The sequence below is a fragment of the Eucyclogobius newberryi genome, unplaced genomic scaffold (genome assembly GCF_026437365.1).
Source record: "Eucyclogobius newberryi isolate DKJ021-1_F unplaced genomic scaffold, fEucNew1.0.hap1 SCAF_1, whole genome shotgun sequence".
NCBI lineage: Eukaryota > Metazoa > Chordata > Actinopteri > Gobiiformes > Gobiidae > Eucyclogobius > Eucyclogobius newberryi.
In genome coordinates this window covers 34,303,614-34,329,354 of record NW_027315723.1, presented here as the reverse complement: position 1 = coordinate 34,329,354, position 25,741 = coordinate 34,303,614, and the positions used below count along the sequence as shown (strand labels likewise).

The window sequence follows — 25,741 nt, the reverse complement described above, 5'->3', positions numbered from 1 at the left end:
GCTCTGGGGTGGAGATTTCTTTGGAGAGGCTGGATCTCAGGCTCCACCGCACGACTCTGCACATCCACAGGTTGCAGCGCGGACATCACAGTTTTACATGGGTGAATAGAGGGGACCAATGAGAACAGAAGACGTACAATGCATTTGACTTCATGCGCTTAATTAATTCGCTTGACATTTGGAAACTATTGACACTTTTCTTCGTGTTTTTGTCTCGCCCTGGCTTTAAGCGCCTCGACAGCACCATGCCACAGGTGCTGACGGCTACATAATGGCATGTAGGAGCGGCTGTTGCTGCAGCTCCATCAACGAGGACAACGCCAGGTTCCTGCTTCTTGCGCTCTTCATAGTCTTGTACCTTCTGTGCGGAGCCGCCGTGTTCTCCGCGCTGGAGCAGCCCAAGGAGCGGGAGGCGAAGCAGCGCTGGACGCAGAGGTTTGAGCATTTCAGCCAGAAGTACAACCTGAGCAAAATGGAGCTAAACAACTTTCTGAGGAACTACGAGGAGGCGAACGTTGCGGGGATACGCGTGGATACGATCCGAGCCCGGTGGGACTTCACGGGAGCTTTTTACTTCGTGGGGACTGTGGTGTCGACCATCGGTAAGAAAAGGAGCTTTCAGAATCAGAAACGACGCGCAAACTCAACATTGTCACTCGTCTTTGTGATTCTAATTAAATTAAAACATGATTAGCCTTAATGGACGACGAAGTTCTAGGCTTTGTTTATTTGTTTAACTTGCCAATTTAAACAATACTAAGTCAAAAATGACATGCTTCCTCTTCAGTGTTTGGAACATGTAAAAAATGGTTGACCACTTATATTTCAATCTTTAAATTATGTTGTTAGGATGCCTGGTTCAAGAGCAAAACATCTTAATATTAAGTGAATGCACCATGTCATGGCATTAACCATGTCATGACATGTAAACCAATATGACTTCAGGTATTGGTTTGGATTTGTCTTTCCCAGAGGAAACCATCAAATGGAATCTGAATTAATGCAGTGTCCACATGAAGCTTAATTGGTTTTCCATTTTTCCATTCCATTCCATTTGGCTCTTCAATTGACTCAGGCGTGGTTAAAAATATGAGATTCAAGGAGTTATTGATGGCAAAAAAAAGAATATTTTACTGTGACTTTACAGTCTGGAGCTTAATGTAAAATAGACTTATAATATAAGTAAACTTTACATTATTTGCACATGTTTGGGGGATGCATCCTAATAATGCAAGATTACTCAAAGTCCACACATCACCAGACTCTTTCAAATCAATTCAATACACAAACCTATAAGCAACTTATTAAGCAATCATCATGTGGAGCTGTCACTAATGTGTGCCGTGTGTGCTTCATTGTCATATTTATAATCTGATTCTTCTAATGGTCGTGTTCTTCACCATTTGTGCTGTCTTATTGTGCTTATGTTGCCTGGTTTTTACGAATGTTTCTTTAACTAATTTAACGTCCGTGTAACCTTTAACCATGTTTGCTTTGTTTTGTGGTTTGATATGGGACTACGGATGGAAAATACATTTTACGGCTAAATCTGGCATATTTACATGAGATAATGTTAATTCATAATAATAATTTAAAGTTACATTACTGCAGCTCTGACCCTCGGTTGGTATTTTGTAGAAGTAAAAATAAGGAAATGGCCTTTAGTTTTCCTTACGTTTAGTCAAAGTACCAAGACTATGTCCAAACATAACAATAAGCCCTACTCAAACTGAAGCTTTTCCTGAAAACTTTGGAGCACAGACAAATGGCTCCACTCTCTGTGAAGCTGATTTACTTAATTATACGCCATCTCAAAGTCTTTAAATTCCGCCCTGAAAAGAGTAAATAAAGGATCACAAATCAACAAATGAATACAATGTAGTACTGCCTTCATTCACTGAGTATCGTCTTAGAAAATATTTCAGAACAGGTTTAAGAAAGTCTCTTGAATACATACAGCAGATATGTTAAAGCAGCGCTCGGGTCAAAATGAGACTGGTGTGCATAAAGAAAAAGATTGCTTCTAAACTCATCACACTGAACATAAAGAACAAATTGCATTCCGGATTAGTTTGTAAGGAATATTAAGGAATAAGGAGCAAGGAATGGAAAGGATATTTCCATCCAAATAAAGGAACGGTTGTTAGTCGAATATAATGCCCACCTGCAACTAGCTGTCCACTGCATGATTGTTGAGCAGAAGTAGGGACGCTAGCTGGTGTTAGATAATAATGTAATAAATGTGTTAGTAGTTATGTTTTTCATTTAACATTTTTCAAGACTGTAAAAATAATACACAGTGCCTTACATTGTTAGATGGAATGCACACTAAGGAGAATATCAGAATCGATGCAATTCAGAATGCAACAGTGAGTAGATTGTAAATTTACAACAACATACTCACGCCACCTACACACTGCCCTGAGCAAACCACAGCTTAGTCCAGGGTTCCAGAATGAAGAGGAGATACAACCATTGCCGTAGCGATTAACAATTTAAAAGTACAAATCATAATACATTTTGAACGTGAGAAACATTTGTGCAAGACATTCGGTCCAGGGATACGGCAGTGATCTGGTTGCCATGGTAATGAGCTAACTTCAGTTGCTAAACTGGTTCTATCTTATTGCACATGTTTTCTATTACAGCATAAGATGAGATGAGGCTAGCAACACAATTATTTTTGCAGAATATGAGTACCAGTACTTTTTTATAACCTTACCCTTTACCCTTTTCCTAAACTTACCCTTTTCCTAAACTTACTCTTTACCCTAACCCTACTTTTACCCTAAACTTTCTAACTTTTAATGACCAATCAAAGCAAACTGTCTCTCTGGACCCAACACTCTAGCATTAAGCTGAGAAAAAGTTCTTAAAATGTTGCAGATATCAAAAAGTACAACAACAACAAAACATGCATTGGAGTTCTGCCAGTGTCTGGATTGTATTTATTCTGTAGAAATGTAGTCAACAACCAGCAAAAACCCTAGGAACACGAGGCTCCTGTAAATATGTGTGTTTAAAGGTGAACGCTAAAGCCATGGAGTAGGAACAGACTACAAATGATGAAATCATGTCTTCGGATTTTTTCCTTTGTTCTCTCAAAACAATGAAGCATAAAGGTCTTGTGGATGAGGAGCTGAGGTGGATGAGGAGCTGAGATAGATGATAGACCTATTGATCCAACTCTGGCATTATAGTCTTGTGATTTCTGCCTCGGGATTATTATTATATAGATTTTTTTTCTACTTGACAAAGCGATTGTTTGAAAAATACCTCGATGGTTGATACTTTGATGGCTAGCGTAGTGTGGAGATCTGTGACAGCCCACAACTTGGCTCCAGAAGTAAATTTCCATTTCATTTTTCCCATAGACTTTCCAATGAATATAAAAAAAAAGGTTTGAAAGCTTTCCTGAGACTGATCAGGCATGTGGTCATGTGACTCATCTTCACTAATCATCTTCAAAATCCAAGAAAATCCATCTTTTCAAAAACACCTTTCAATAACTACTCTTTTGTTTATGTTTGTCTGCTCTATATAAAGTGTATTTGGTTAACTTTGTTAATCTTAACCCTGTGATGAGCTGGCCCCTGTCTAGGGTGTACCCCGCCTAAGGCCCAAAGTCACTGGGATAGGCTCCAGTCACCCGCGACCCCAAAAGGGAACAAGCGGTACAAAATTCGTTCTTCTTTTTTCCCTACCGCTTGTTCCCGTTAGGGAATACTTCATTTGATCACAGTATTATTCATTTTGTACTAACCCTGCAGTTGTTCTTTTCATTTTTTGATTGTTCTATCATCATCGACCTCAAGACATAAATGCATTTAATTTCTGTTTCTGAAACTTAATAAACCATTCTCTAACCATAAACAACTGTGACGATTGGGACTGAAAACAACCACATAATGGACATTAGTTACCATATAGCTGGTTTACCTCTGTGACGAAGAACCCTGTTTCTGCCGGGTGCTTGATTGACAGGCCGAGTAGCCAATCAGAAGTTAGCATAGGCAAGATTGGCTGACAGAACTACGTGTTTCCTAAGTTTGAGTTGTTTTCTCCGCATTGTGCAGAGCTTGTGGTTGTCGACTTGTGTGCGTAATAAAAAAGTGAGTAATGGTTGAAAATTAAGGCAAACATAAACCCCACATTAGTTCACACAGTTTTGTAAGTGTTGCATGGTATGTGAATAGTTAAATAGGGTAGTTTGAGGCTATATATTTATATAATTTGTATTTTCCAAATGCTAAGTTGTAATGTTATTTCTGCAAATAAGTATTTGAACACCAGAGAAAATCAATGTCAATATGTGGTACAGAGTTAAAAGTTTTCCTGTAGTTCTTGACCAGGATTTTGGCCCACACACACAGTCTTCTCTAGACCTGTCAGGTTTCAGGGCTGTTTCTAAGCAAAACAGAGTTTCGGGTCCCTCCAAAGATTTTCTATTGGATTTAGGTCTGGAAACTGGCTAGGCCACTACCAAACCTTGATATGTTTCTTATGGAGCCACTCCTCCTGGCTGTGTTCTCCGGGAAAGGTTAGCCTACGGTTGTTGCTCAAAATCCAAAATCTCACAATACATGTCCTCATTCACTCTCTCTTAATACAGTGCCAACTGTAGACAGTGCAGATCACAGCCGACCCATCTCACCCTGTACATGGACTATCTGAGCCACTCCCCTCAGGCAGGAGGCCACTCCCCTCAGGCAGGAGGCCACTCCCCTCAGGCAGGAGGCCACTCCCCTCAGGCAGGAGGCCACTCCCCTCAGGCAGGAGGCTACGGTCCATCTGGACCAGAACCTCCCTCCACAAGAACAGTTTCTTTCCCTCTGCCGTTGGACTCATGAACACTTCTTAAACACTGTAACTTTAACCATAATTGAATCACTCACTGCACTGTTCACTTTCTGCACTCGTATGTATGTAAACTCAACTGTACATTTGTGTACAGATTAAGCTTATTTTTAATTTTCATTCTTATTTTTTATCTTTAGCTTATTGTTATTTTATCCCATAGTAAATTTAAATTGTTTCTCTTTTTGACTTATTGATTGCTCTTTGTTTTATGTTGCACCAAATCACCAAGACAAGTTCCTATGTTTGTGAAATTTGTTAATTGACAATGACAATAAACCCATTCTGATTCTGATTCTGATCATTGACACCCCACGAGGTGATAGAGCCCCAGTTCGAGGGAGATTGACAGTCATCTTTAGCCTCTTCCATTTTCTAGCAATTGCTCCAACAGTTTTTTCACCAAGCTGCTTGCCAATTGCCCGTAGCCCTTACCAGCCTTGTGGAGGTCTACAATTTTGTTTCTAGTGTCTTTTGACAGCTATTTGGTAGTAGTTGGAGTCTGACAGGGGGCTGGACAGGGGTCTTTATGCAGTTAAGAAGCTCAAACAGGTGCTACTAATTTGTATTAATAAATGTAGCAGAGATGGACTTTTTAAATGTAGACTAACAGGTCTTTGAGAGCCAGAATTCTTCCTGATTGGCAGGTTTTCAAATACATATTTGCAGCAATAATATACAAATACATAATTTAAAATACAATGTGATTTGCAGATATTTATTTTTAGATTTTGTCTCTCACAGTGGAAATGCATATAAAATGAAAATTTCAGACCCCTCCATAATTTCTAAGTGGGAAAAATCACAGGATGTTCAAATATGCATTTTCCTCACTGTACGTTTAAACTCTTAAAAGGAACTGTACCTAATTTTGATTGTCTCAAAAACATGAAAAACAGAACCAAACCTATATATTGCTCACTTACCTGATGCTTTTCAAACATTGTAACTATTCACCGCAATGAATGTATAAGTGCAGCGTTTAGCGCCACGTAATGCTAACAAACATTAGCATGCTAACAGCACACAGCAGCCTAATTTTGAAGATCCGCTTCTACAAAACGGCTGACTTGCTGTCTGAGCTAGAGCACGCGCACGTCCTCCATACATTTGAATGGGCTTTGAAGAACACTACTGCTAAATCCTTAAATACATGATTATGTTCAAGTAGCATCAACAAGTGCATCGTTTATGTTAATCTGAAAGACAAAGAGCTCTCTTGTATGATCTTTATGTTATGATTAACATTCTCGTACACAATATCAATTCATGTAAGAGCAATAATAATTTTTAGTTTTTATGTCATTGTATTCTAGAACACCTCATGTCTTCTCTTTTTTAAATTCCTTCTGTTATTTTTGTATATTTCACATGGATTTCACACCGCTTTTGAGAACTGTTTAAGTGTTGGGGAGGGATTGATAGAAATGTAATAGATTTTTTGTAAACAGAAACAATTTGAATATGTTTAATGTGAACTATATATATATATATATATATATATATATATATATATATATATATATATATATATATATATATTGTCTGCTACAAACTTCAAAGCCTTTACGCTGGATGTGGAAGTACTTTTTAATTTTCAGTCCAGTTACAAATGTTGTGGAGTAAACTACAGATGTTTGTGCTTTAATGTGGTGGTACATGCACAAAGTGTAATAAATGTGGAATTCCAATCATATTTAATTCTTAGGCCTTCTTTTATATTTCAATATCGCTTTAGCGGCAGATTTTTACACCTGACAGCAGTTTGGTTTATTTTTAACTCCCAAAAAAGGTCATTAGCTGTCAGATGGACAGATAGTCTACAGCACTGTTTATTGATAATGTCAGCGCTGTAAAACCACTGCAATCTGAACTGAATTTGAATGGTCTGGATTAGCTTCTTTTTTGTTGTTGATTAAACCTTATGCTGCATTCATGTGTTTTTGTGTCAGAAGAAAGTCGGGATATTGATGGTCACCAATAATAATAAAAATCACAGAATCCGCTCTTTAACAACCTTTAAGCGAGCTAAGCAGTAAGATCCATTTCTGCTAGCCTTTCCGACAGCGAATGTGTTTGTTTTGGAAATCATTCTATTATTTTTTCTTTAGCTAGAAAACGTTACATTGGTAATTGAACACTAGTGTCTGTCAAAGCTGTTGCACTAATGATCTGGAAAACTCACAGTAAATCCCTAAATCTGGTAACATTTTGTCAAAAGAGTTCAAGTTATTAACATAAACTGACAAATGAGCCAATTTTCATCCGTCTCCAAACAGGACGACGTCAAGTGGAGCAGCTTTTGATCCAAGTTTCCGATTTCTGTGAACATTCGTATACATTTTACAACTCTGAAAAACATGTTACCGAGAACCACATGAACGCAGCAATAGACCTCTACAAACGTGTTCTGAACTGCATGGAATTCCTATATATTAGTTCAATTTTCAGTTTTCTCTCAAACGTTAAGGGTGTGTTCAAATGTGGACCGTTTCCAGCAAATCTTCCTTTTTGGCCATCCAGAGTTATAGCATCACATATGGCGTACAGCTTCATAGACAGTTCAAATGAGTCAGCAGGGGAGAATAAAAGTAACACGGAAAAATAGATTGTGAACTGAAATTCAATGCATGTTGGTGGAAAAAAATGAATCCATAATTAGCACCTTGACAACAGAGCTCATGTGGTGACAATCACATGCTCACTGAGAAGCTGCCAAAGACTCACCACCAATTATGGGGAGGGGGGGGGGTAAATTGTCTAATTGGGTGAAATGTACATAAGTAGTAGGAGGAAAAGTACACAAACTTCTAAACCGAGCTCAAAAGCGCACCATTTGGTTTTGGAAGTCATTTTCCTATAGACTTTCCACAAAAGTTTGAACGTTTGCATTGGGCAAGAGTTGGGAGGTAACTAAATAAAAGTAAAATACAGAATATTCTATTCCGGTTAGGGATGTCACAAAATTGAAATTTAGTTACAATTATTGTGAGAAAAATCTCCACAATATGACCATTATTTTCGATTGTTGACACACGCTCTAATGCATTACTATTCCAATAGTATGATAACTGTTAAACAGCTTCTTGAAATCAAACTTTTTGAATGCAAAACTAAAGTTACTGTAACATAAAAAGCATTATATATTTAAGTACTTTTTAGACTACAGATTGAATTGAAATGACTTAAATCTATCTTCTTAAATAGTAACAATTATTTGTTTTTTGTTCATACGATTATATTGTGACCAGGTTCATGTCTGGGCTCTGGCTGGAAGACTCAAGGACATTCACAGAGTTGTCCTGTAGCCACTCCTTTGTTATCCTGGCTGTGTGATTAAGGTTGTTGTCTTGTTGGAAGATGAGCCTTTGTCACAGTCGGAGGTCCAGAGTGCTCCGGAGCAGGTTTTACCAGAGAATTCTCACTATCTGAGAGTCCTTCATGTGCCTTTTTGCAAACTCCAGACGAGCTGTGCCTTTTACTGAAAAGTAGTTTCCGTCTGGCCACACAGGCCTGATTGGTGAGTGTTGCTGAGATGGTTGTTCTTCTGGAAGCTTCTCCTCTTTCCACAGAGACACGGTGGAGCTCTGTCAGAGTGACCATCAAGTTCCTGGTCACCTCCCTGACTAAGACCCTTTTCCCCCGATTGCTCAGTTTGGCCGGAGGCCAACTCTAGAAAGAGTCTTGGTCCAATCTTTTTTCATTTAATGGATTGTGTAGGTGACTTAAAAACTTTAAATGCTGCTGTTTCTGTGCCATGTTACAATCCTGTCTCTGAGGTCTACAGACAAGTGCTGTGACACTGTTGACTCTGGGACATTACATAGACAGAAATGTGCTTTTCCAAATCAACTGAATTGACCATAGATTGACTCAAATCAAGTTATAGAATCCTCTCAAAGATGATCAGTGGAAAAATGATGTACCTGAGCTCCATTTTGAGTGTCATGTGTGTATACTTATGCACATGTGTTTTTTTTTGTTTTTTAAACAAATTTGAAATGGCTTCAAACTTGTTTTAAGTAGTTTGTTCTCTAATAAGAACAACATAAATAAATGAATAACAAATTGTGAAACAAAGGAAAAACGAAACAATTGAACTTGTAATAATCCCTTAATTGTATATTGTTGAGCTGATGAAGCCGTACTATCTTCTTTTCCATATTGACATTGAGACATTTACTTGCCACTATGGGCCTTCTGGACAATGAATCATGTATTGCAAAGCTGACATTTAGAAACATAAAGCACTGTTATTCACATGAGCTAAAATGTGACAATGTAAGAAGGTTAAAGGTGCACTATTTCAACAATCATAAATTAATATGCTCATGATGATATTATGGAAAAAAAGCAATTTAGCATTTTGATAATCACATTTATTCTGCAGCTTTGAAATTATACTGCACACGATGTTAATTTATAATTTATTTTCAAGTATTTTCATGAATAAATGAATAGCAAACACATTGAGGATTTAGTAGTATACAAAGACTGCAAGTGACAAAGCATCAGATACTCACATTAGTGTCTATCTATTGACAAAAGCAGTGTTTTAATCAGCATAATTGTTCAACTAAAGTGTAACATTTAGTTTGATTTTATTTGTAACATGAGCTTTATTATACAGTAAAATTTAACACACCAACATACATTGCGTACGGCTGCGCTCTCACACACGTCATATAGGGACTAAACCAGGTCCAAACCAAGTCTTCCTCACTCTGTTGAGCTGTTTGTTTCAGGTAGTTAGCAGCTGGCTAATGCTAGTTTATATCTTATTGCGTGGCTATGCTAATAATAAACGTTAGCCTACTTGCAGACAGTTTTCACAAGTCTAATTTCCAACTGTCCGGGTGTTATATTTTAGGATCAGACACAAAGTCCGTGCTCTTGAGCTTTGAGGGCCGGTCCAGTGCAGAGGGTTTGTGGACGAGGAAGAGCAGATGGAAGACCAGATGGAAAAGTCTGTGGCAAGTTTAGGGTGACCAGATTTTCAAATTTAAAAACTGGGACACACCCAGGTTGGAATGGGAAGTATAAAACACAGGTAATTAAGAAAATGTTTATGCACTCGGATCATTCATACCATTTTCTCGGCTCACTTGAGTCAGTGTATAATCTTAGAGACTTTCATCAATGGAAATTAGTGCATCTTTTGTGTTTTGGTTATTCTAAAGCCAGATTTTCTTTAGTTTGGCTAAAGAAAACAACAATATATTGCCTTCTTAAAGGTGCCATAACATGCTTTTTTTCACGTTTCGTAGTCTATCCTAAGTGTATAATTGATAATAATAAGGGTTGTGCAACACCCTTAACATAATAGTTAAGAAATATCACCCAGACCTTGGACCCCCTCACCAACCCGGAAATGCAAACGGCTTGGTTTGATATTCGCCCCCACCCTTGCGAAGAGCGATCTGGCTCCCCCGCCCAACCTGTGACGTAGTCTCAGAGCGCGTGTGTGCCCCGCCCACCCGTGACGTAGCCCCACAGCTGTCTGCTCCGCGCTGCGCTGCTCCTGCCGCGCTACTGAGTGAGAAACGATAGTGAGGGGAGGATGATGACACGTGCTTGCCCTTATGACGCGGTCTTGCCCCACCGCCCGTCAGTTTAGAGATTGGAGGAAAGGAGATAGTCTGTAATATAGCTAAACACTGCGGGAATCAATCAAAAAACACTCTGGGTACATGTATGAAGCACAAATAGCAATGTAAGAAGGTTAAAAGCTCTGAAAAGTCGATTTTGCATGTTATGGGACCTTTAACTGTTGGAAGGTCTCAAAGGGATCAAAACTGGGACAAATCAATGGTTTTGGATGCATCTGCTGGGACACACAGGCCTTAAAACTGTCCCATGTAAATAGGGACATCTGGTCTGTTATGCTGAATAAACCATACATTTATGCACAACTATTGGGGTTGTGGAACAGTAGGCTGGTTGAACCAGGAGCTCGTTCTATAATTTGAGGAGATTCAACAGGCCAATAATCAACAACATGCATGGAATGGATGCACCGGGGAATACCTACGATAGTTTCCCCATTCATAGTAAAGGATGAACATAGGTACCAAGGAATATAGGTACGCACCAATCAGTGACTGCTGTAGATAACGATCAAAGCCCATAACTTATGTCTTCTTCACGTGTCAACACTTTTTATTTCCCATGTGTTTCATGACTAACAGCGGAGAGGAAACAGCATGTGGTGACGTCTTCAAAATAATTCACGTGACTGAAAGCCATGGATAGAGAAACACTGACGTATAAGGTATTTTGACAGATATTTTTTGCGCTGCGGTTGTACAATTGTATTTGTTGCTTCTATAGTCATGGCAATTAATCTTACCAAATTGAAATATGCTGTTTGTCAAAAACAATAAGTCGCCACAGACAATGAAAAGCTACACGACTCTAATACTGTATTTGTTGGACGGCCTTTAGCTTTGATTACAGCACACATTCGCTGTGACATAGTTCCAATAAACGTCCGCAATACCAACATATTTCTTTCCATCCAGAGTTGCATTATCTTTCACCAGTTGATCTTGTGTTGATGATGTGAGAGAGTGACACTGCACAAAGTCTTCTCCAGCTCAAACACTCTCACTGGGGTTCAGATCTGGAGTACTAGTTTCAAGCAGAGATGTTTTCTCTGCTTGATGCCAATGATTTAACCTTCTCAAACACACTGACATCTTTTCCTTGACCACGGGATTTGTCTTTCCATACGGTTGTTTCAGAAATGAGAAGCCACTCACTGCATTACCCATTTCCTTAGTTGAATCCAGGTGTCGACTTTTGTTTGGGACAGTCAGTGCATAACATTTTTTGAAAGGAGAATATTCTATAAAAATCCTTCAAATCAGGAATTAATCATTTGCTCGAAATCCATGAATACTTAAAGAAGAAAATTTCAGGGTAAAGCATTATGTTTATTTTGACTGACTTCTTTACCACAAGACACTACTTTCGCGGACAGTTTCGCCAGCATGTTGGCTTATATTTTTAGCCTTGTCTATCACCTTCTCTTCACATGTGCTGCGCGAGGTTATAATTGGTCGGTGACGATGTGATGTAGTGGGAAATAAAAAGGCTTCTGTGAATTCTCCTCTCCAACTCATGTTTTTTTGCGAGATGCGAAGATAAGAATCGTATCTTGACCTGATCTCTGTGAAAATTAGCACTTTATGTGAAATTGCCATATTGTGATTAATTGCTTAAAAATAGACATACTCTTTATATTAGTCGGCCTCTGTCATGCCCTGAGTGAGTTAATTTAACTAATTACAGTGAAGTGAAAACGAAAGTTCACAATTTATTCAACATAATTTAATCTATCTTTTAAGTGCTCTCTGATTTGACTAAAATACAGTTAAAGTCAAGGTCAAGCTTTATTTACGCCTCGATCTGGGACTCTCTAAAACCAATTGTTGAAACGACATTAACGTGCATGTACTCTGGAGCTAGGCCGGTTAAAGATTTAAACTCAGCAATAACATTTTAAACTGAGTTCTGAAAAAGACATGGAGACACTGAAGTGATTGGAGCACAGGAGTAATGTACTCAGAGCGTTCTGTTCCCTTCAACAACCGCGCCGCAGCCTTGTGGACTCGTTGCAGTCTATTTATTGAAGAGGAATTAAGCCATAGTACAGGGAGTTAAGAATTTAAGATTTAGCTGGATATGTTACACATTTTATCCCAGTTTTGTCCTTTAAAATGTATTGCATAATGTACAACTATTAATGCGTTCCTGCTTCCTGTTATGCAACATTTTGAAGACTTCATCTCATGCAAAATTTACAATATGTAGTTTTAAAATTTGAATCGCTATGGCAACTGTTCTTAAGGATGATACAGTTTCTCGGATTACTGTTCTTCAAGGTTGTAAACATGTGCTACTGTTCTGGGTGACCGTGGATGTTATACTTAGATAAATAAAAGCAACATAAGTGAAAACGCAGACTATTTTCTTGTTTCCCGTATGATTGTGGTGGTTTACAATGGCACTTAAGTTGAAGAGGGTGTTAAGGACAGAGGATAAGGCTCATCGCCAATGGCAACCATCTGAGAGACAGGGTATGGATAAATTAGTCTTTACACGAGCGATAATGAGGGTGACTTTGGTCCAGAAAAGTAAAACAATAAAGCTTACAGGAATGAATTTCTCTTAAAATGTCTATATAAGTCTTATATGAATGTCTGCATTAAAAAGAAGATCCATAGCTAAGTCAAAATAATGAAATATAAAAGATCACCCTATAATTATTTATCTCATTATTTAGAATGTATTCAATTGCATATAGCTAGAGCAATATCCCTTTTCATGTATATCAACCAGCACCCCCAATAAACATTCAATGAGAAATTTGTTGAAGCATGTTTTTCTTTTGTCAATAATGTATGTTTTTTTGTTTGTTTGTTTTTTCCTTTATTATTATTATTTTTTAATTTAATCACTCCTACAATAGTATGCCAGATTTTTTTTCCTTGGGATTTATTTTTATTTTTCTGTAAAGCCTTGAAAGCACCTTTGAAAAATATAGAAGAAAAATAGATATCTGTTATGTTCAGCTCTAACAGAAAATGTGTTTTGGCCTTGTTGCTCCTGCATTGTGTCCTCGAAGGTAGAATGTTATAAACTTGGTTCAGTCGATCAAAATCTCTTTCCCTGGGAATTGTCTGATTATATTTGTGTCCCACTTATAATCTGTCCTGAGCACTGAACCACTGGTAAACACTACAGCACTGACAATGAGCAAAGCAAAGAGGTGAATAAATATAATTCTGAAATGGGCATTTTAAGTAATTCTCGACAATTGATCTTGTTTTTCTTAAATGGTACACTTTTGAAGGACAAAAGTGAGCCTTTTTGTTCAGCCTTTTAGTTACCCGAGTTGAGTGAAATCAGGAATAGAGTCAATGGTTGCATAGAAATCAAAGCACTTAGATTTGATATTGAAAACATGCTGATAAAAGGTCACATTTATGAGTGCATTAAGAGCAGCTGCGTCATCGGCAGACGCGGAGCTACGTGCGTTTTCCACGCTCATTTAGACATGAATTGTGCTACCCAATGGAAACGGGCTTCCTGGAAGGGACAAGGGACAAAACACACCACAGAAAAAACATTATTGTCCATTGCGCTGACAAAGAAAACACTGATTGCTCTGTGCGTGCTTTTGCTCCCTCAGCTGTGTCAATATGTCCTTTTCACCACCCACAATCAATAATAAATAGCCTTATTTTATACTTAAATGCTTAAGCTATTTTAGTCAGATATCGCTAAAGCCAGTCAACTTTACATCATTATACTTTTTCTAAAACATACAGTTCGTTGTAGTGTCAGTTGTCAAATATAGAGGTTAGTGGTACATCCTGTTGACACACATTGCACCAATTATCATCTACTTTTTACTTTATTGTTTCCTGTACTACTTCATCAAAATCATATGTCTGGAAAATACATCCAGGATTTTCTTTGCCTTGACTTGTGTGTAATGCAAATGAAGTACACTCGGCAGACATCTGCCAGCGCAATAAAGAAGGGAGCTGTTTGTATCAAGCTCATAAAATGGCAGCTTAAGCTAACTAGAACTAGGGATGGAACATAAACAAGCTACAAGGTATTGCGAGATAAAATTGCCACAAAATTGGTTACACACATGGAAAGACATTGTGTGAGATTTGTTTTATATTTGACTCGGTTCAACAGTCAACGCTGGTGAGTTACATCTCTTGAGAAGCTGTAGTTCCAAATAACAACAGCAAAAATGACAGCAAAACTATATAATTCTAAAAACAAATAATTGTGAACTGAACCATGCCAATTAAAAAAATATAAATTGTAGTCATCTCCAAGTCAACTTTGCATAACATAGAACCTTAGAAGAAAGAACTCATAATATCAGACGACTTTATCCATAAGGAATCTTGATTATTCAGGTCACAATGTAATTACAATAACTAAAAAAATACTAATTATCATGATAATTTAAGCTAAGATATTTTTTTTACACCTGGCAATTTTTTGTTTTAGTTTTAAATCATAAAGCCGATCAAAAACTTGATGTTGGAAAATGGGAATGAAATAAAAAGAAACATTTTACTGTTGTGTGGTCATGTAATAGTGAATAACTGTTAAATCGTGTTTTTCTCGCAATAATCGTAAAATGTGATATTGTGACATCCCTACTTCGTACTATCCCTTTTCCCCTGTTGTTTTTGTCCAGGTTTCGGGATGACCACTCCTGCGACCATCGGCGGTAAAGTCTTCCTGATGTTCTACGGCCTGTTGGGCTGCGCCTCCACCATCTTGTTCTTCAACCTCTTCCTGGAGCGCGTCATCACCGTCATCGCCGTCGTTCTCAAATCCTGCCACGAGAGGCGCCACAGCAACATCGTCCTGCCCCAAAATGGTCGGGCACGGACCAAACTGGAGAATCTATCTGGATGGAAGCCGTCCGTTTACTGCGTCATGCTCATCCTTGGCGCGGCGGCCATTTTGGTGTCTTGCTGCGCTTCTCTCATGTACTCCGCTGCAGAGGGTTGGGGATACCTGGACTCCCTCTATTTCTGCTTTGTTGCCTTTAGCACCATCGGATTTGGGGACATGGTCAGCAGTCAGCGAACAGTTTATGAGGGATTCCCCACCGCTGCCTACAGAGTGTGTAATTTCTTTTTCATCCTCACCGGCGTTTGCTGCATCTACTCGCTCTTCAATGTAATATCCATAGTGATCAAGCAGGTTCTAAATTGGTTGCTTCGGAGATTGGAAGCGCCATGTCGTTGCTGTCATCCCAGAAGGGGGCACCCACACAGACACCCGCGGCGAAACGTGGTGGCTCCAGGGAACCTCAGGACCCGCCGGGACCCCTCCATCGAGACGGACGCGGTGAACGAGAGCGAGACAGACACCGGGCGCAGGATGTCTGGGGAGATGATCTCAATGAGGGACTTCCTGGCAGCCAATAAGGTGAGAGAGTTGTGGCTTAGTCTTTAAGGGTTGTACTTGTACTCATGGTTCAGGAAAATGCCCTTTACGCTAAGTTGTAAAAGCAGTTTCATATGGGAGGGACTTGGTAACCACATGAGCGTACTGGTGGGCTGTTCCTCTATCGTGGTTCTGAATCGGGGAAAGAAGGAAGTAAGTGACAAGGCTATTAAAAACATGTTCCTCCATGTTTGTGTGTGCTTTATACTGTTTGTTTACCTTGTTATATCTGCTCTTACCCCCTGCGTGTGGGACTACGGATGGAAATTCGCATTGTGCTAAATCCGGTGTATTAAACTTGTAATAATGAGGCTAATCTCAGCATGCGCAGAAATTCACAAAAACTAACAACAGGGTAACTCAACAACAGGGCTAGAGTATACAACAAATTACTTCAGGTTTAACACCAGCTTTTTCTGGTTTTATTTAAATTCTCTGCATGTCTTTTTATGGATGGTTTGGATAATGTTAAATGCATTTTGCACCAGAAATACATTATTTTTATCTCGATGCGGGTGCAATTAATGAGTCAATAAACAGGAAACATCTGAGGCTAACTTGCCTTAGCTTTATTTTGCTACAAATTGGCTCAACAGTTAGCTTCACTGGAAATATGGTTGTTTATCACAAGATCAAGTCAGCATTTGATGAGAAAAGGATTATTTTCTGTTTTCTGTTTGCTTTTTGCAGTCTTGTTTTCATCCGAGTCTGCGTTTTTTTTTCTCATCCACTCATCTCAAAGCAAACTAGACCCCTTTGGAAGCTAGTATTTCTCAGTCTTGGACCCTTAAACGGACTGATTCAGTTAATTTCCGAACCAGTGGAAAAATAGCTCTTGGTTCAAATCTGAATACAGGACTTTAAAGGGCCTATATTATGCAGCAACAATCAGTGCTCTTGGTATCTTTTATATGTGCCCAAAGTGTTTTTTTTTTGATTGATTCCTGCAGTCTTTAGCTAGAGAAGTCTCTATCCTTCCCCTCGGATGAGCAGACGAACGGGGGCTACTCACCAGGATGACATGGCACTCACCAGGATGACGCGGCACGCTTCTCTGTTTCAGGAAGTGCTCTGCACCTGTAACATTTTTTTTATTATCACCAGACTGTGCATTTCTCCTGTCTAATCACGGTCATTACAACCGTGTGCATAACCAAAGTTTTGCACAGAAGTTATACATGGACAGCTGTTTTCAAGCCATCCCAGAGAGAGGTTGCATTATTGACTTTACACACAAATCAACCTACTTTATATAATATATTAGCTGCAAGACTTTACTCTATATTGAAATGAAATGAATAATAACCGGAAGTGCGATCAAAACAAGCACGGGTCAGTTGCAGTCAGAACTAAAAGTGGAATAAGGTGAAAAACATTGGCAATTCAGGATTTGCTTACTCATTGCACTGAGAATGTTGTATTTGGTATCTGTCACCCTCTGGTCTCAGAGAAATATTGAGCTTGACGAGTTATCAAATTAGCTACACAACAATTAGCAACATGACGCTAACAGATAGATCCTTCATAGTGAAATCAATTCAATTGATGTTGGACACTACAGTAGAGACTAGAGAAGCTTAAAGACATAGAATGTTAAAGATTATGGTATTGACGTACATTCACCGCCAGCAATCTTTACAGTACTGTTTAATAATTAATCATCTGAATATAAAGAGGTTTGGATTTTAATGAGCATCTCAAATAAATAGATGTAAGATGCAGCTGCAGAGACGAGGCAACCTCAAAGGGTTAACCTCAAAAAGGCTAACAGCAAAATCTGTGAAAAATGTTTTAATAAAAGAGAATGCATCTATGGTAAGCTAAATTGTAACCTAATTCAAAAGGGTATTATAATCAAAACAAAGAATGACAATTTACTTAACTCTGTTATGGCTCTAAAAATAAGATAATTGGAAATTTAGTGAACGTGTCATCAAACGTATGATTACAAACAGCTTCTGTGATCATTTCTCTGCTGATTGGAGGAGCTGAAATTCCAATAAAACGTTCCCCTGAAGTAATGCTGCCTTTATTAGCTCTCTCACTTGTTCTCTTAACGCAATAGGATTTAAAATGCTACAATTTAATTTACAATTGTCCTACTTAAAATCAAACAAAAAACAAAGTCCATTATGCCCAAAACACATATTCACGCAGTGTGACGCCATGAAGTCATTTTATATCCCCACAGCACAATTAGCAAATGATGTGAATAACAAACACATCTTTTCATCAAGTCAAGGCACCAGCTTGTGGATTAGATAAACAGGGCAAACAAGTGAAAAATATGTCAAAATGAATGTGTGAATGATCATGGACTTTATGTGACGGTTGTCTTCAAAACGGCAGCTCTTAATATGTGTCATGATCATTAACTAACCCAAAAGCCAAGCAAAAGTTTAGATAAAAGCTTTCTGATGTTTTCGTATCCATGGAGATAGTCGAGGACCTCGGAAATGAGACTTTCCACACCAAAGTTCAAGTGAGCTTTCCTGTTGTGTCTCCAGAGTTTACCCGCCCCCCGGAAGCTGTCTGTCCTACACAGACACAGAGGGACACTTTTGTCAAACTGCCCTCCTCTGAAGCCTTTGTTTCAGTTTTCTACTTGTTCTTGTATTTTAATTGCTCGATGTGCTTAAATGGATCAAATTGACTTTAAAATGGAATAAATTGACTTTATTTGATTTATTTATTTATATTGATTTATTAATATTTATTGAAAATTAAGATACAGTAAGTGGACTCACCTCAAAGATCTGGCTCTTAATTCTTGCCTGGTGGCATCACATACTTGTCACCATAGACATAGAAACGTTTAATGCCATACTGTGGAACATTGTAGTAAAGCAATAACATATCCATGGAGACACGCAGTGCACGTTTAAAGACATAAGACATAATAAGTAGAGCATAATTTCACATTTTGTTCATTGTAAAATTCAATCTAAAACGGCTCAGTTATAGAAGTTTGTTCATTGACTTCCTGGAGAATTTATTAGCCCCGCCTCTTCATTGAGCATTTCACCTTAACAAGCAGTGAATAATCATTTATGTATATTTATTTGTAAAGAATGGACCAAACATTTTAAACCAATGTGTACGACTCTGAGCCTTAATTGTTCAAATACTCACAGCTATAGTACAGGGATGTGGGCGGGGATAGGGGGTGGGACATTTTCTGAGCACTCGGGCCTCAAATGTAGGACAAACCAGGATTAGCTCCAACATGCACGGAATCAATCTAAATACAAATTTGAGTAATGAAGGAACACCATCGATTTTGAGCCACAGTATGCCTTTTATTTTTAAATCTACACATTTAATCACAGTCGGCAAATGGTCAGACCTTTGCTCGCATTACCTTAAGTGTCTTTAGACATTTTGCCATTAACATTAAAATTTACAGCCCATAAGTCATGTTAGATTTCTTATCTAGCTGTTGTTAGGAGGAGAAACTGCACCACTCTGGCCTTTGCTTTAACACAGGTCTACTTTATTTCAAATACACAATCACAACACACATATTTTCTCAATGGACTGAACATAAGCTTTGTAGGTATAAATCATTATGCATTTAATTCACTGATAAAACACATGCATGCTTCGATTAATTGCCGACAACTTATATAAATGAGCTTATTTTAGCGCGGCGGTGGTTGTGTCTGTTGTTGTTTTGTCCAGGGAATGCTCCTGGCTTTGTGATTTTACAGCAGATATAAAGAGGAGCGAGGGTAGCAATTACCGACTTGCACTGGAAAATAGAGCAGAGTCACCAGGGAATTCAGTGTGTTTGGCATAAAAAATAACATGCAACTTCTGCAATTTCTTGACATGCATTTGAACCGGACATTTTAATATACATAAGTAGGCCTGATTATGTGGAAGGTAACCGGACATTCACTCATCTACGGTAAAAAAAAAAGAAAATTTACGTTTTTGTAACTGCAGAATATCTATAATATATAATAAAGTTATTTACACTTTCTGTGTTGCAACTAAACCTGGCACAATTCCATCGAATTTGTTGTTGCAATTTAGTTTATTTCAACAAAGTAACACTTCCTTGTTACATTATTATTGCATGACCAGCAAAGAATATGGGGTTCTCCAATACTTTACAAAGATGTTAAATTCAGACACCGGTTTAATCCCCTCACATTCATATTACTGCCAGGTGGATTATCCATACGCAAGGTTCATCTCAAAACAATCTTTAATACTTATGAAGAGAAAAGAAAAGGAAAAAAGTAGCACATAAAACTAAAAACACCTTGAGTTCTGTAGAATCAATATGCGAAGTAAACTCTGTTACAGCACGCGCACACCATGCAGTTCATTCCAAATTCACCGCGAACACCTTTTGACAGACACTCGCAAGGAATTGATCGAGGCACAAAAAGCCTCCTAATCGCCCCCTCGGTTTGATAACTTCCTGTAGAGCGCTGGCGACAATACGAGAGCAAACATGGCTCGGGAAGGCGGGTCTGTTGCTGCTGGTGTGCTGTAAATGTGAAGTGAAAGTAGTTTTGATGTTGTTCTAGAACGATGATGACCACTGCAAACCAGGCGTGATTGCGTTGCCGCGGAGGAGGCGGTGTGACCAGACTGAGAGATCTTCTTCATGTATAGAATATAAACACAGAACCAGTCCGGATCTACATACACTGACCACCTCAAAACTTTGTGCTTAACTTTTTTGAGCAGTAATATCGTGCTCACATTTTATGGCTCCCTCTTTCATAGTCTTACCACAGATTATGTCAAATAAAATAAAATATTGGATTAAAGACTAATATCCCTGATTTAATATCTTCATGTATTAAAAACCCCAAATCAGACATTATGTAACCAGACTGACAGCTCAATATCGCTTTGAAGGGTATTTAAACATTGAGTTACAATTATATGCTACATTATCATATTAGTTTACACAGACCTTTCATTTGAGCATTAAACTCACTGACAAAATTACACAAATAGGGATTTACCGTACTGCAAATATAGTTACTGATTAACGAAAAAATGCTTATTTCTCTATTAAGTCACTCTAAAATAGGCAGTGTATTTGTTTCCAGCGTTATTTTTGTGCCGTCTTAGTTTCAAACCTTTTTACTTTTAATTTATCCATGTGTTTCACTTCAATTCCCATGTGTATGTTGCATTTTGAGCACCTTTCTCCATTCAAAAGACATCATTGAATTGTCAATTCCTTCATGAATATATCCGATGTTGCAGTATATAGGGGGAAGCGGGTGGCTTATCTCTATGTACTTCTCTTTGTCCAGAAGTATGTTCTGTCTGGACCGTCTAAGAAACGTTAGAGCAATTCAGTGTGAATGGACATTGTCTCACTGACCATACTGAGACAGGAGCTTTCAAGAGTCTTTGTGTCCTAACAATGACATGTGACTCATCTAATGGTCTTTCGAGTATATGTTCAGTCCGACCATTGTTCAAAACCACCTTTACCCTTTTATTCTTCTAAAGGTACATGAACAAGACAATCCTTCTCTCCATTGTGTCTCAACTTTCCTCATCCCGGAAAGGGTGATTTTCTACTGTTAAAACTGTATGAAGAATGAAGCCAATGACACTTACACATGCAGCAGGTCGACTAGGGAGTAGAATGAGACAAATAGAGACTAAACATAGGTGAAAATTTATATAGGTATAATCATATTAGATCAAAACAATCATTACAAATCTGAATGTCTCCAACAGTTGTTTAACAGTCTCAGTGATATTATATAATTTATTTATTTTACCTTTGTTTTACAAAGCATCAATAACAATTTCTTATTTACAATGTTGTCTTGGGTGTGTTAGAGAGCACCCTTGGGGGAGGGAGAGAGGGTGAACACACAATTTGCTTAAAACTAAAGTACACATCTTTCATTTGTAAAACATTTACTAAATGCTTAAAAATGTCTTTTAGTTTACAGTTAAAAGCAGAAAGAGGAATCATAGATGCGATTTTAGTCAGTTCTGAGCCAAATGCCATCATTAGCTGTATTAAATCGAAGTTAAATGAGGCCGTAAGTAAGTGACCTGGGGCCTCATTTATATTAAAAAAAAGTGCATAAAATCGCGCTTGAAAGACTGCGTACCAGAAAGCAAAAAATCTTAGCTGCTCATCTGTAGCGGCACAAAAACTCGGGACCCAAGTGCAATTTGATGGTCAATGGAAACAAGACTTGTCTCCTCTATCAGTAATCTGTCATAATCTGGGCCTGATTGTTCTGAATGTGCCCAGATCAGACTGTATCCAACACTGCCCTGCGTGATAATCCCCTGTGCGCAAAGTGATCCATCTAAGGCCTCAATTGTAATAATGTTACAGTAAAACCAACTGAACAACAGGGATAGGGACACAAAATGAAATCAAATGAGATATCAGACGAGATGTCAGACGAGGAGCGCCGACCACGAGAGCCCCGTGCGTCAGGTTGAGTGAGCGGGGTGAGAACAGGGGAGAGGCTCAGAGAAGGAGCTGTGACAGGAGCAATGATGGAAAACTTTAAAATATGTGTGGTACCCTCACAAAGATCGTAAAAATAATTAACTTTTTTGTTAATAGTCCATTTGACCAAGCTGCCATGTGATCGAAAAACAGATTAAAACAATGTTCAGAAGAACCGTTCATCTACAGTAGAGAGTTCTCCTACACCTCAGCATCGGCAGTGTCTGAAACAGAACTACTCCTTGAAGAAGGAGGAAAACATGTGACCAGCAATGAACAGACACAGATGAACTAAAATATTAAATTTTGTTTATAGGAGAAGTTGGAGAAACCAGAGGATTGTGCTCAAGCTGCAATTCTTCCCTCAGTATAGTTGCTCCTAGGGCAGCGTAGCTGAAACTGTAGGTTTTTATTTCTGTTCCTAACTGGCCTGACCATAAGCAATTTCAAAGAGGAACGTTTTAAGCCTTAAATGAAGAGACTGTGTCGGCCTCTTTAACATGGGCTGGAGCTGATTCCATAACAGGAGCTTGGTGACGCTCGTCCTCCTACTGTGCTTTTAGAGACTGTTGGGACCACCACAAGGCCAGCATTTTGAGAGCGAAGAGCGCTGTTTGGATGATATGGTACTCTTTGAGGTAGGATGGGGCCATATCATTTATGGCTTTGTAAACTGAACAGGAGCCATTGAAGAGACTCGAGCACCGGTGTAATGTGTTCTCTTCATTTAGTTCCAGATAGTGATCTTGCTGCTGCGTTTTGAACCAGTTGAAAGCTCTTTACATAATTTTCCAGTTATGTGGCTTAAAAGGAGCGTTTGTAACAAAACAAATCGCAGAATGATAAATCACAACATTTTGCAGGGCTGCTTTTACAAGCGTGAGATTATGTCACCTAGTCACGTGACACGTTTCCGTAGCGACTATGCGTCTACAGCGTTGCAGATTCAGGGTCATGTCCTTTGAGATTTGATCATTAGTTCAATGTCTTTAGCCACTCTTAATTTCACTGCCGCGGCCAATCGGCTGAAAGATAAAAGGCCACAATGAAGAGAACTGAAAAAGCACAACTTCAAATCAAATCAATTTATTTTTTTAAGGCCCAAAATCACAACAACAGTTGCCTCTGAGGGCCACAGGGAGAAAATGAATCAACAATGTCTGTGGTGGCGATGAAGTCAGACAATGTCTGTGGTGGCGAGGGACGATGTCCCAGGGTCCTCTGTCCTTAGACTCTCCTTCTCGGCCAGGAAAAACTACAAAAAAAAAACCTCTTTGGGGAAAAAAGCGTAGAAACCTGGAGGAGTTCCAGTGAAGGAGAGATCCGACTCTCACAGACGGACAGACGGACACAAGGAGACTGGAGCTGGACCCACTCTTCAGGCAGAAGAGGGACCGTCTGAGTCGAGCTGGACCCACTCTTCAGGCAGATGAGGGACCGTCTGAGTCGAGCTGGACCCACTCTTCAGGCAGAAGAGGGACCGTCTGAGTCGAGCTGGACCCACTCTTCAGGCAGATGAGGGACCGTCGGAGGCGAGCTGGACCCACTCTTCAGGCAGATGAGGGACCGTCGGAGGCGAGCTGGACCCACTCTTCAGGCAGATGAGGGACCGTCCACACAGGGCAGGGACCACTTCACCAGGGGAGGGGCATCTGGGTCCACAGGTCCTCAGGAGTGAGGGAAAGAAAAGGCGGTGAACAGTTTGCAAGTGGAATCAAAAAATAAATATTGTTTGATAGCATAAGTAGTCAGAAGAAGAAGAGGATAGTGCTCAAGCTGTCATACTTCCCCCAGCATAGTTACTCCTAGGGCAGCGTAGCTAAAGCTGTGGGTTTATGTTTCTGTTCCTAACTACTCTGACCATAAGCGATTTCGAAGAGGAACGTTTTAAGCCTGGACTTAAATGAAGAGACTGTGTCAGCATATTTAACATGGGTCGGGAGCTGATTCCATAACACAGGAGCTTGGTAGCTAAACGCTCTACCTCCTACAGTACTTTTAGAGACTCTTGGCACCACCAGAAGGCCAGCATTCTGAGAGCGAAGAGCTCTGTTTGGATGATATGGTTCTATAGCATCTTTGAGGTAGGATGGGGCCATGTCATTTATGGCTTTGTAGGTCAAGAGTAGAATTTTGAATTTGATTCTAGACTCGACGGGGAGCCAGTGAAGAGACTTCAGCACTGGCGTAATGTGCTCTCTTCTTTTTGTTCCTGTTAGTAATCTTGCTGCTGCATTTTGAACCAGTTGAAAGCTTTTTATGGAGCTTTTAGGACACGCTGCAAGCAGGGAGTTACAGTAGTCTAATCTAGTCGTTACAAATGCATGGATAAGTTTTTCAGCATCACTTTTAGGCAGGATTCTTCTGATTTTGGCGATGTTGCGCAAATGGAAATAGGCTGTTTTACAAGCTTGATTTATATGAGCTTTAAATGAGAGCTCCTGGTCAAATAAGACTCCAAGGTTTCTTACAGTAGAACTGGAGGCTACACTGACATTGTCCAGTGTGACTATCTGCTCAGATAGAGCGTCTCGTAGATGCTTAGGGCCAAGCACAATGACCTCGGTTTTTTCAGGGTTAAGAAGCAGGTAGTTTAGTGTCATCCAGGTTTTTAACTTGTCTCCTGTTCTGTTAGTGATAGTGATTTTATTGTTGATTAATATTGGATTCAGTGGCATTCGATACATTGCATGTGGAAACATTGGCATTTTGATTTTTTTTTTTTCTGGTCACAAGTTAAAAGATCTCAATGGGTCATGGGTAAATACAGGTTGATAAATAAATAAAGAAATAATACAGAATGAATGTGAGAGTCTGTGTGTCTCTGTGTTAACCCTGCAACGAGCCGGTCCCTGTCCAGGCTGTGCCCCGCCCTAAGGCCCAAAGTCACTGGGAAAGGCTCCAAATCTAGATCAATTAATATACAGAATATAGAATTAGCTCTACTTTGAACCACCAATAAGCTATAAAGATATCTGTCAATGCAATGTTGGAGAATGCTGTGTTTTACCTGTCCTTTTTGTCTCTGTTTTGCTACACCTCTGTATTATTGTGTGTGTTTTATTCCTTAGTTCAGTGATGAATAAAGCACTGAATAACACACCTGCGGCCGTAATTCTATGCCACATTATGTAAATCCTCTTTGTGTTTTGTGTCTTCGCAGGTGAATCTGGCCATAATGCAAAAGCAGTTATCCGAGATGGCCATCGGTCACCCACGGCAGCCCGGCTCCAGCTCCAGGCACAACGGGTTTTCCGGAGGAGTGGGCGCCCTCGGCATCATGAACAACAGACTGGCAGAGACCAGTGTGGACAGATAAGACCACCCCAGACTGAATCCGTTGCTCATAGGACAATCAATAATGTATGGGCTGCATCCAGGTTTTGTTCATGTTGTAATGAGAGTTTTAAAAGGATGAGAGTCATTTTT

At 39.2% G+C, this 25,741-nt stretch overlaps 1 protein-coding gene across 1 annotated transcript; it reads left to right on the top strand.

Annotated features, from left to right (window-relative positions):
• Positions 1-25,741, top strand: kcnk13b (potassium channel, subfamily K, member 13b). Its single transcript, XM_072451695.1, has 3 exons — positions 1-602; positions 15,092-15,834; positions 25,476-25,741. Exons 1-3 carry the CDS (start codon positions 272-274, stop codon positions 25,629-25,631), a joined length of 1,230 nt encoding a protein of 409 aa, XP_072307796.1. The 5' UTR covers positions 1-271; the 3' UTR covers positions 25,632-25,741.

What these genes read in the sequence shown, in the direction of transcription:
- kcnk13b (XM_072451695.1), top strand. Translation starts at nt 272, where the DNA reads ATGGCATGTAGGAGCGGCTGTTGCTGCAGCTCCATCAACGAGGACAAC. An exon ending in GACTGTGGTGTCGACCATCG is followed by an intron (nt 603 to 15,091) that starts GTAAGAAAAGGA and finishes GTTTTTGTCCAG; the next exon opens with GTTTCGGGATGACCACTCCT. An exon ending in ACTTCCTGGCAGCCAATAAG is followed by an intron (nt 15,835 to 25,475) that starts GTGAGAGAGTTG and finishes GTGTCTTCGCAG; the next exon opens with GTGAATCTGGCCATAATGCA.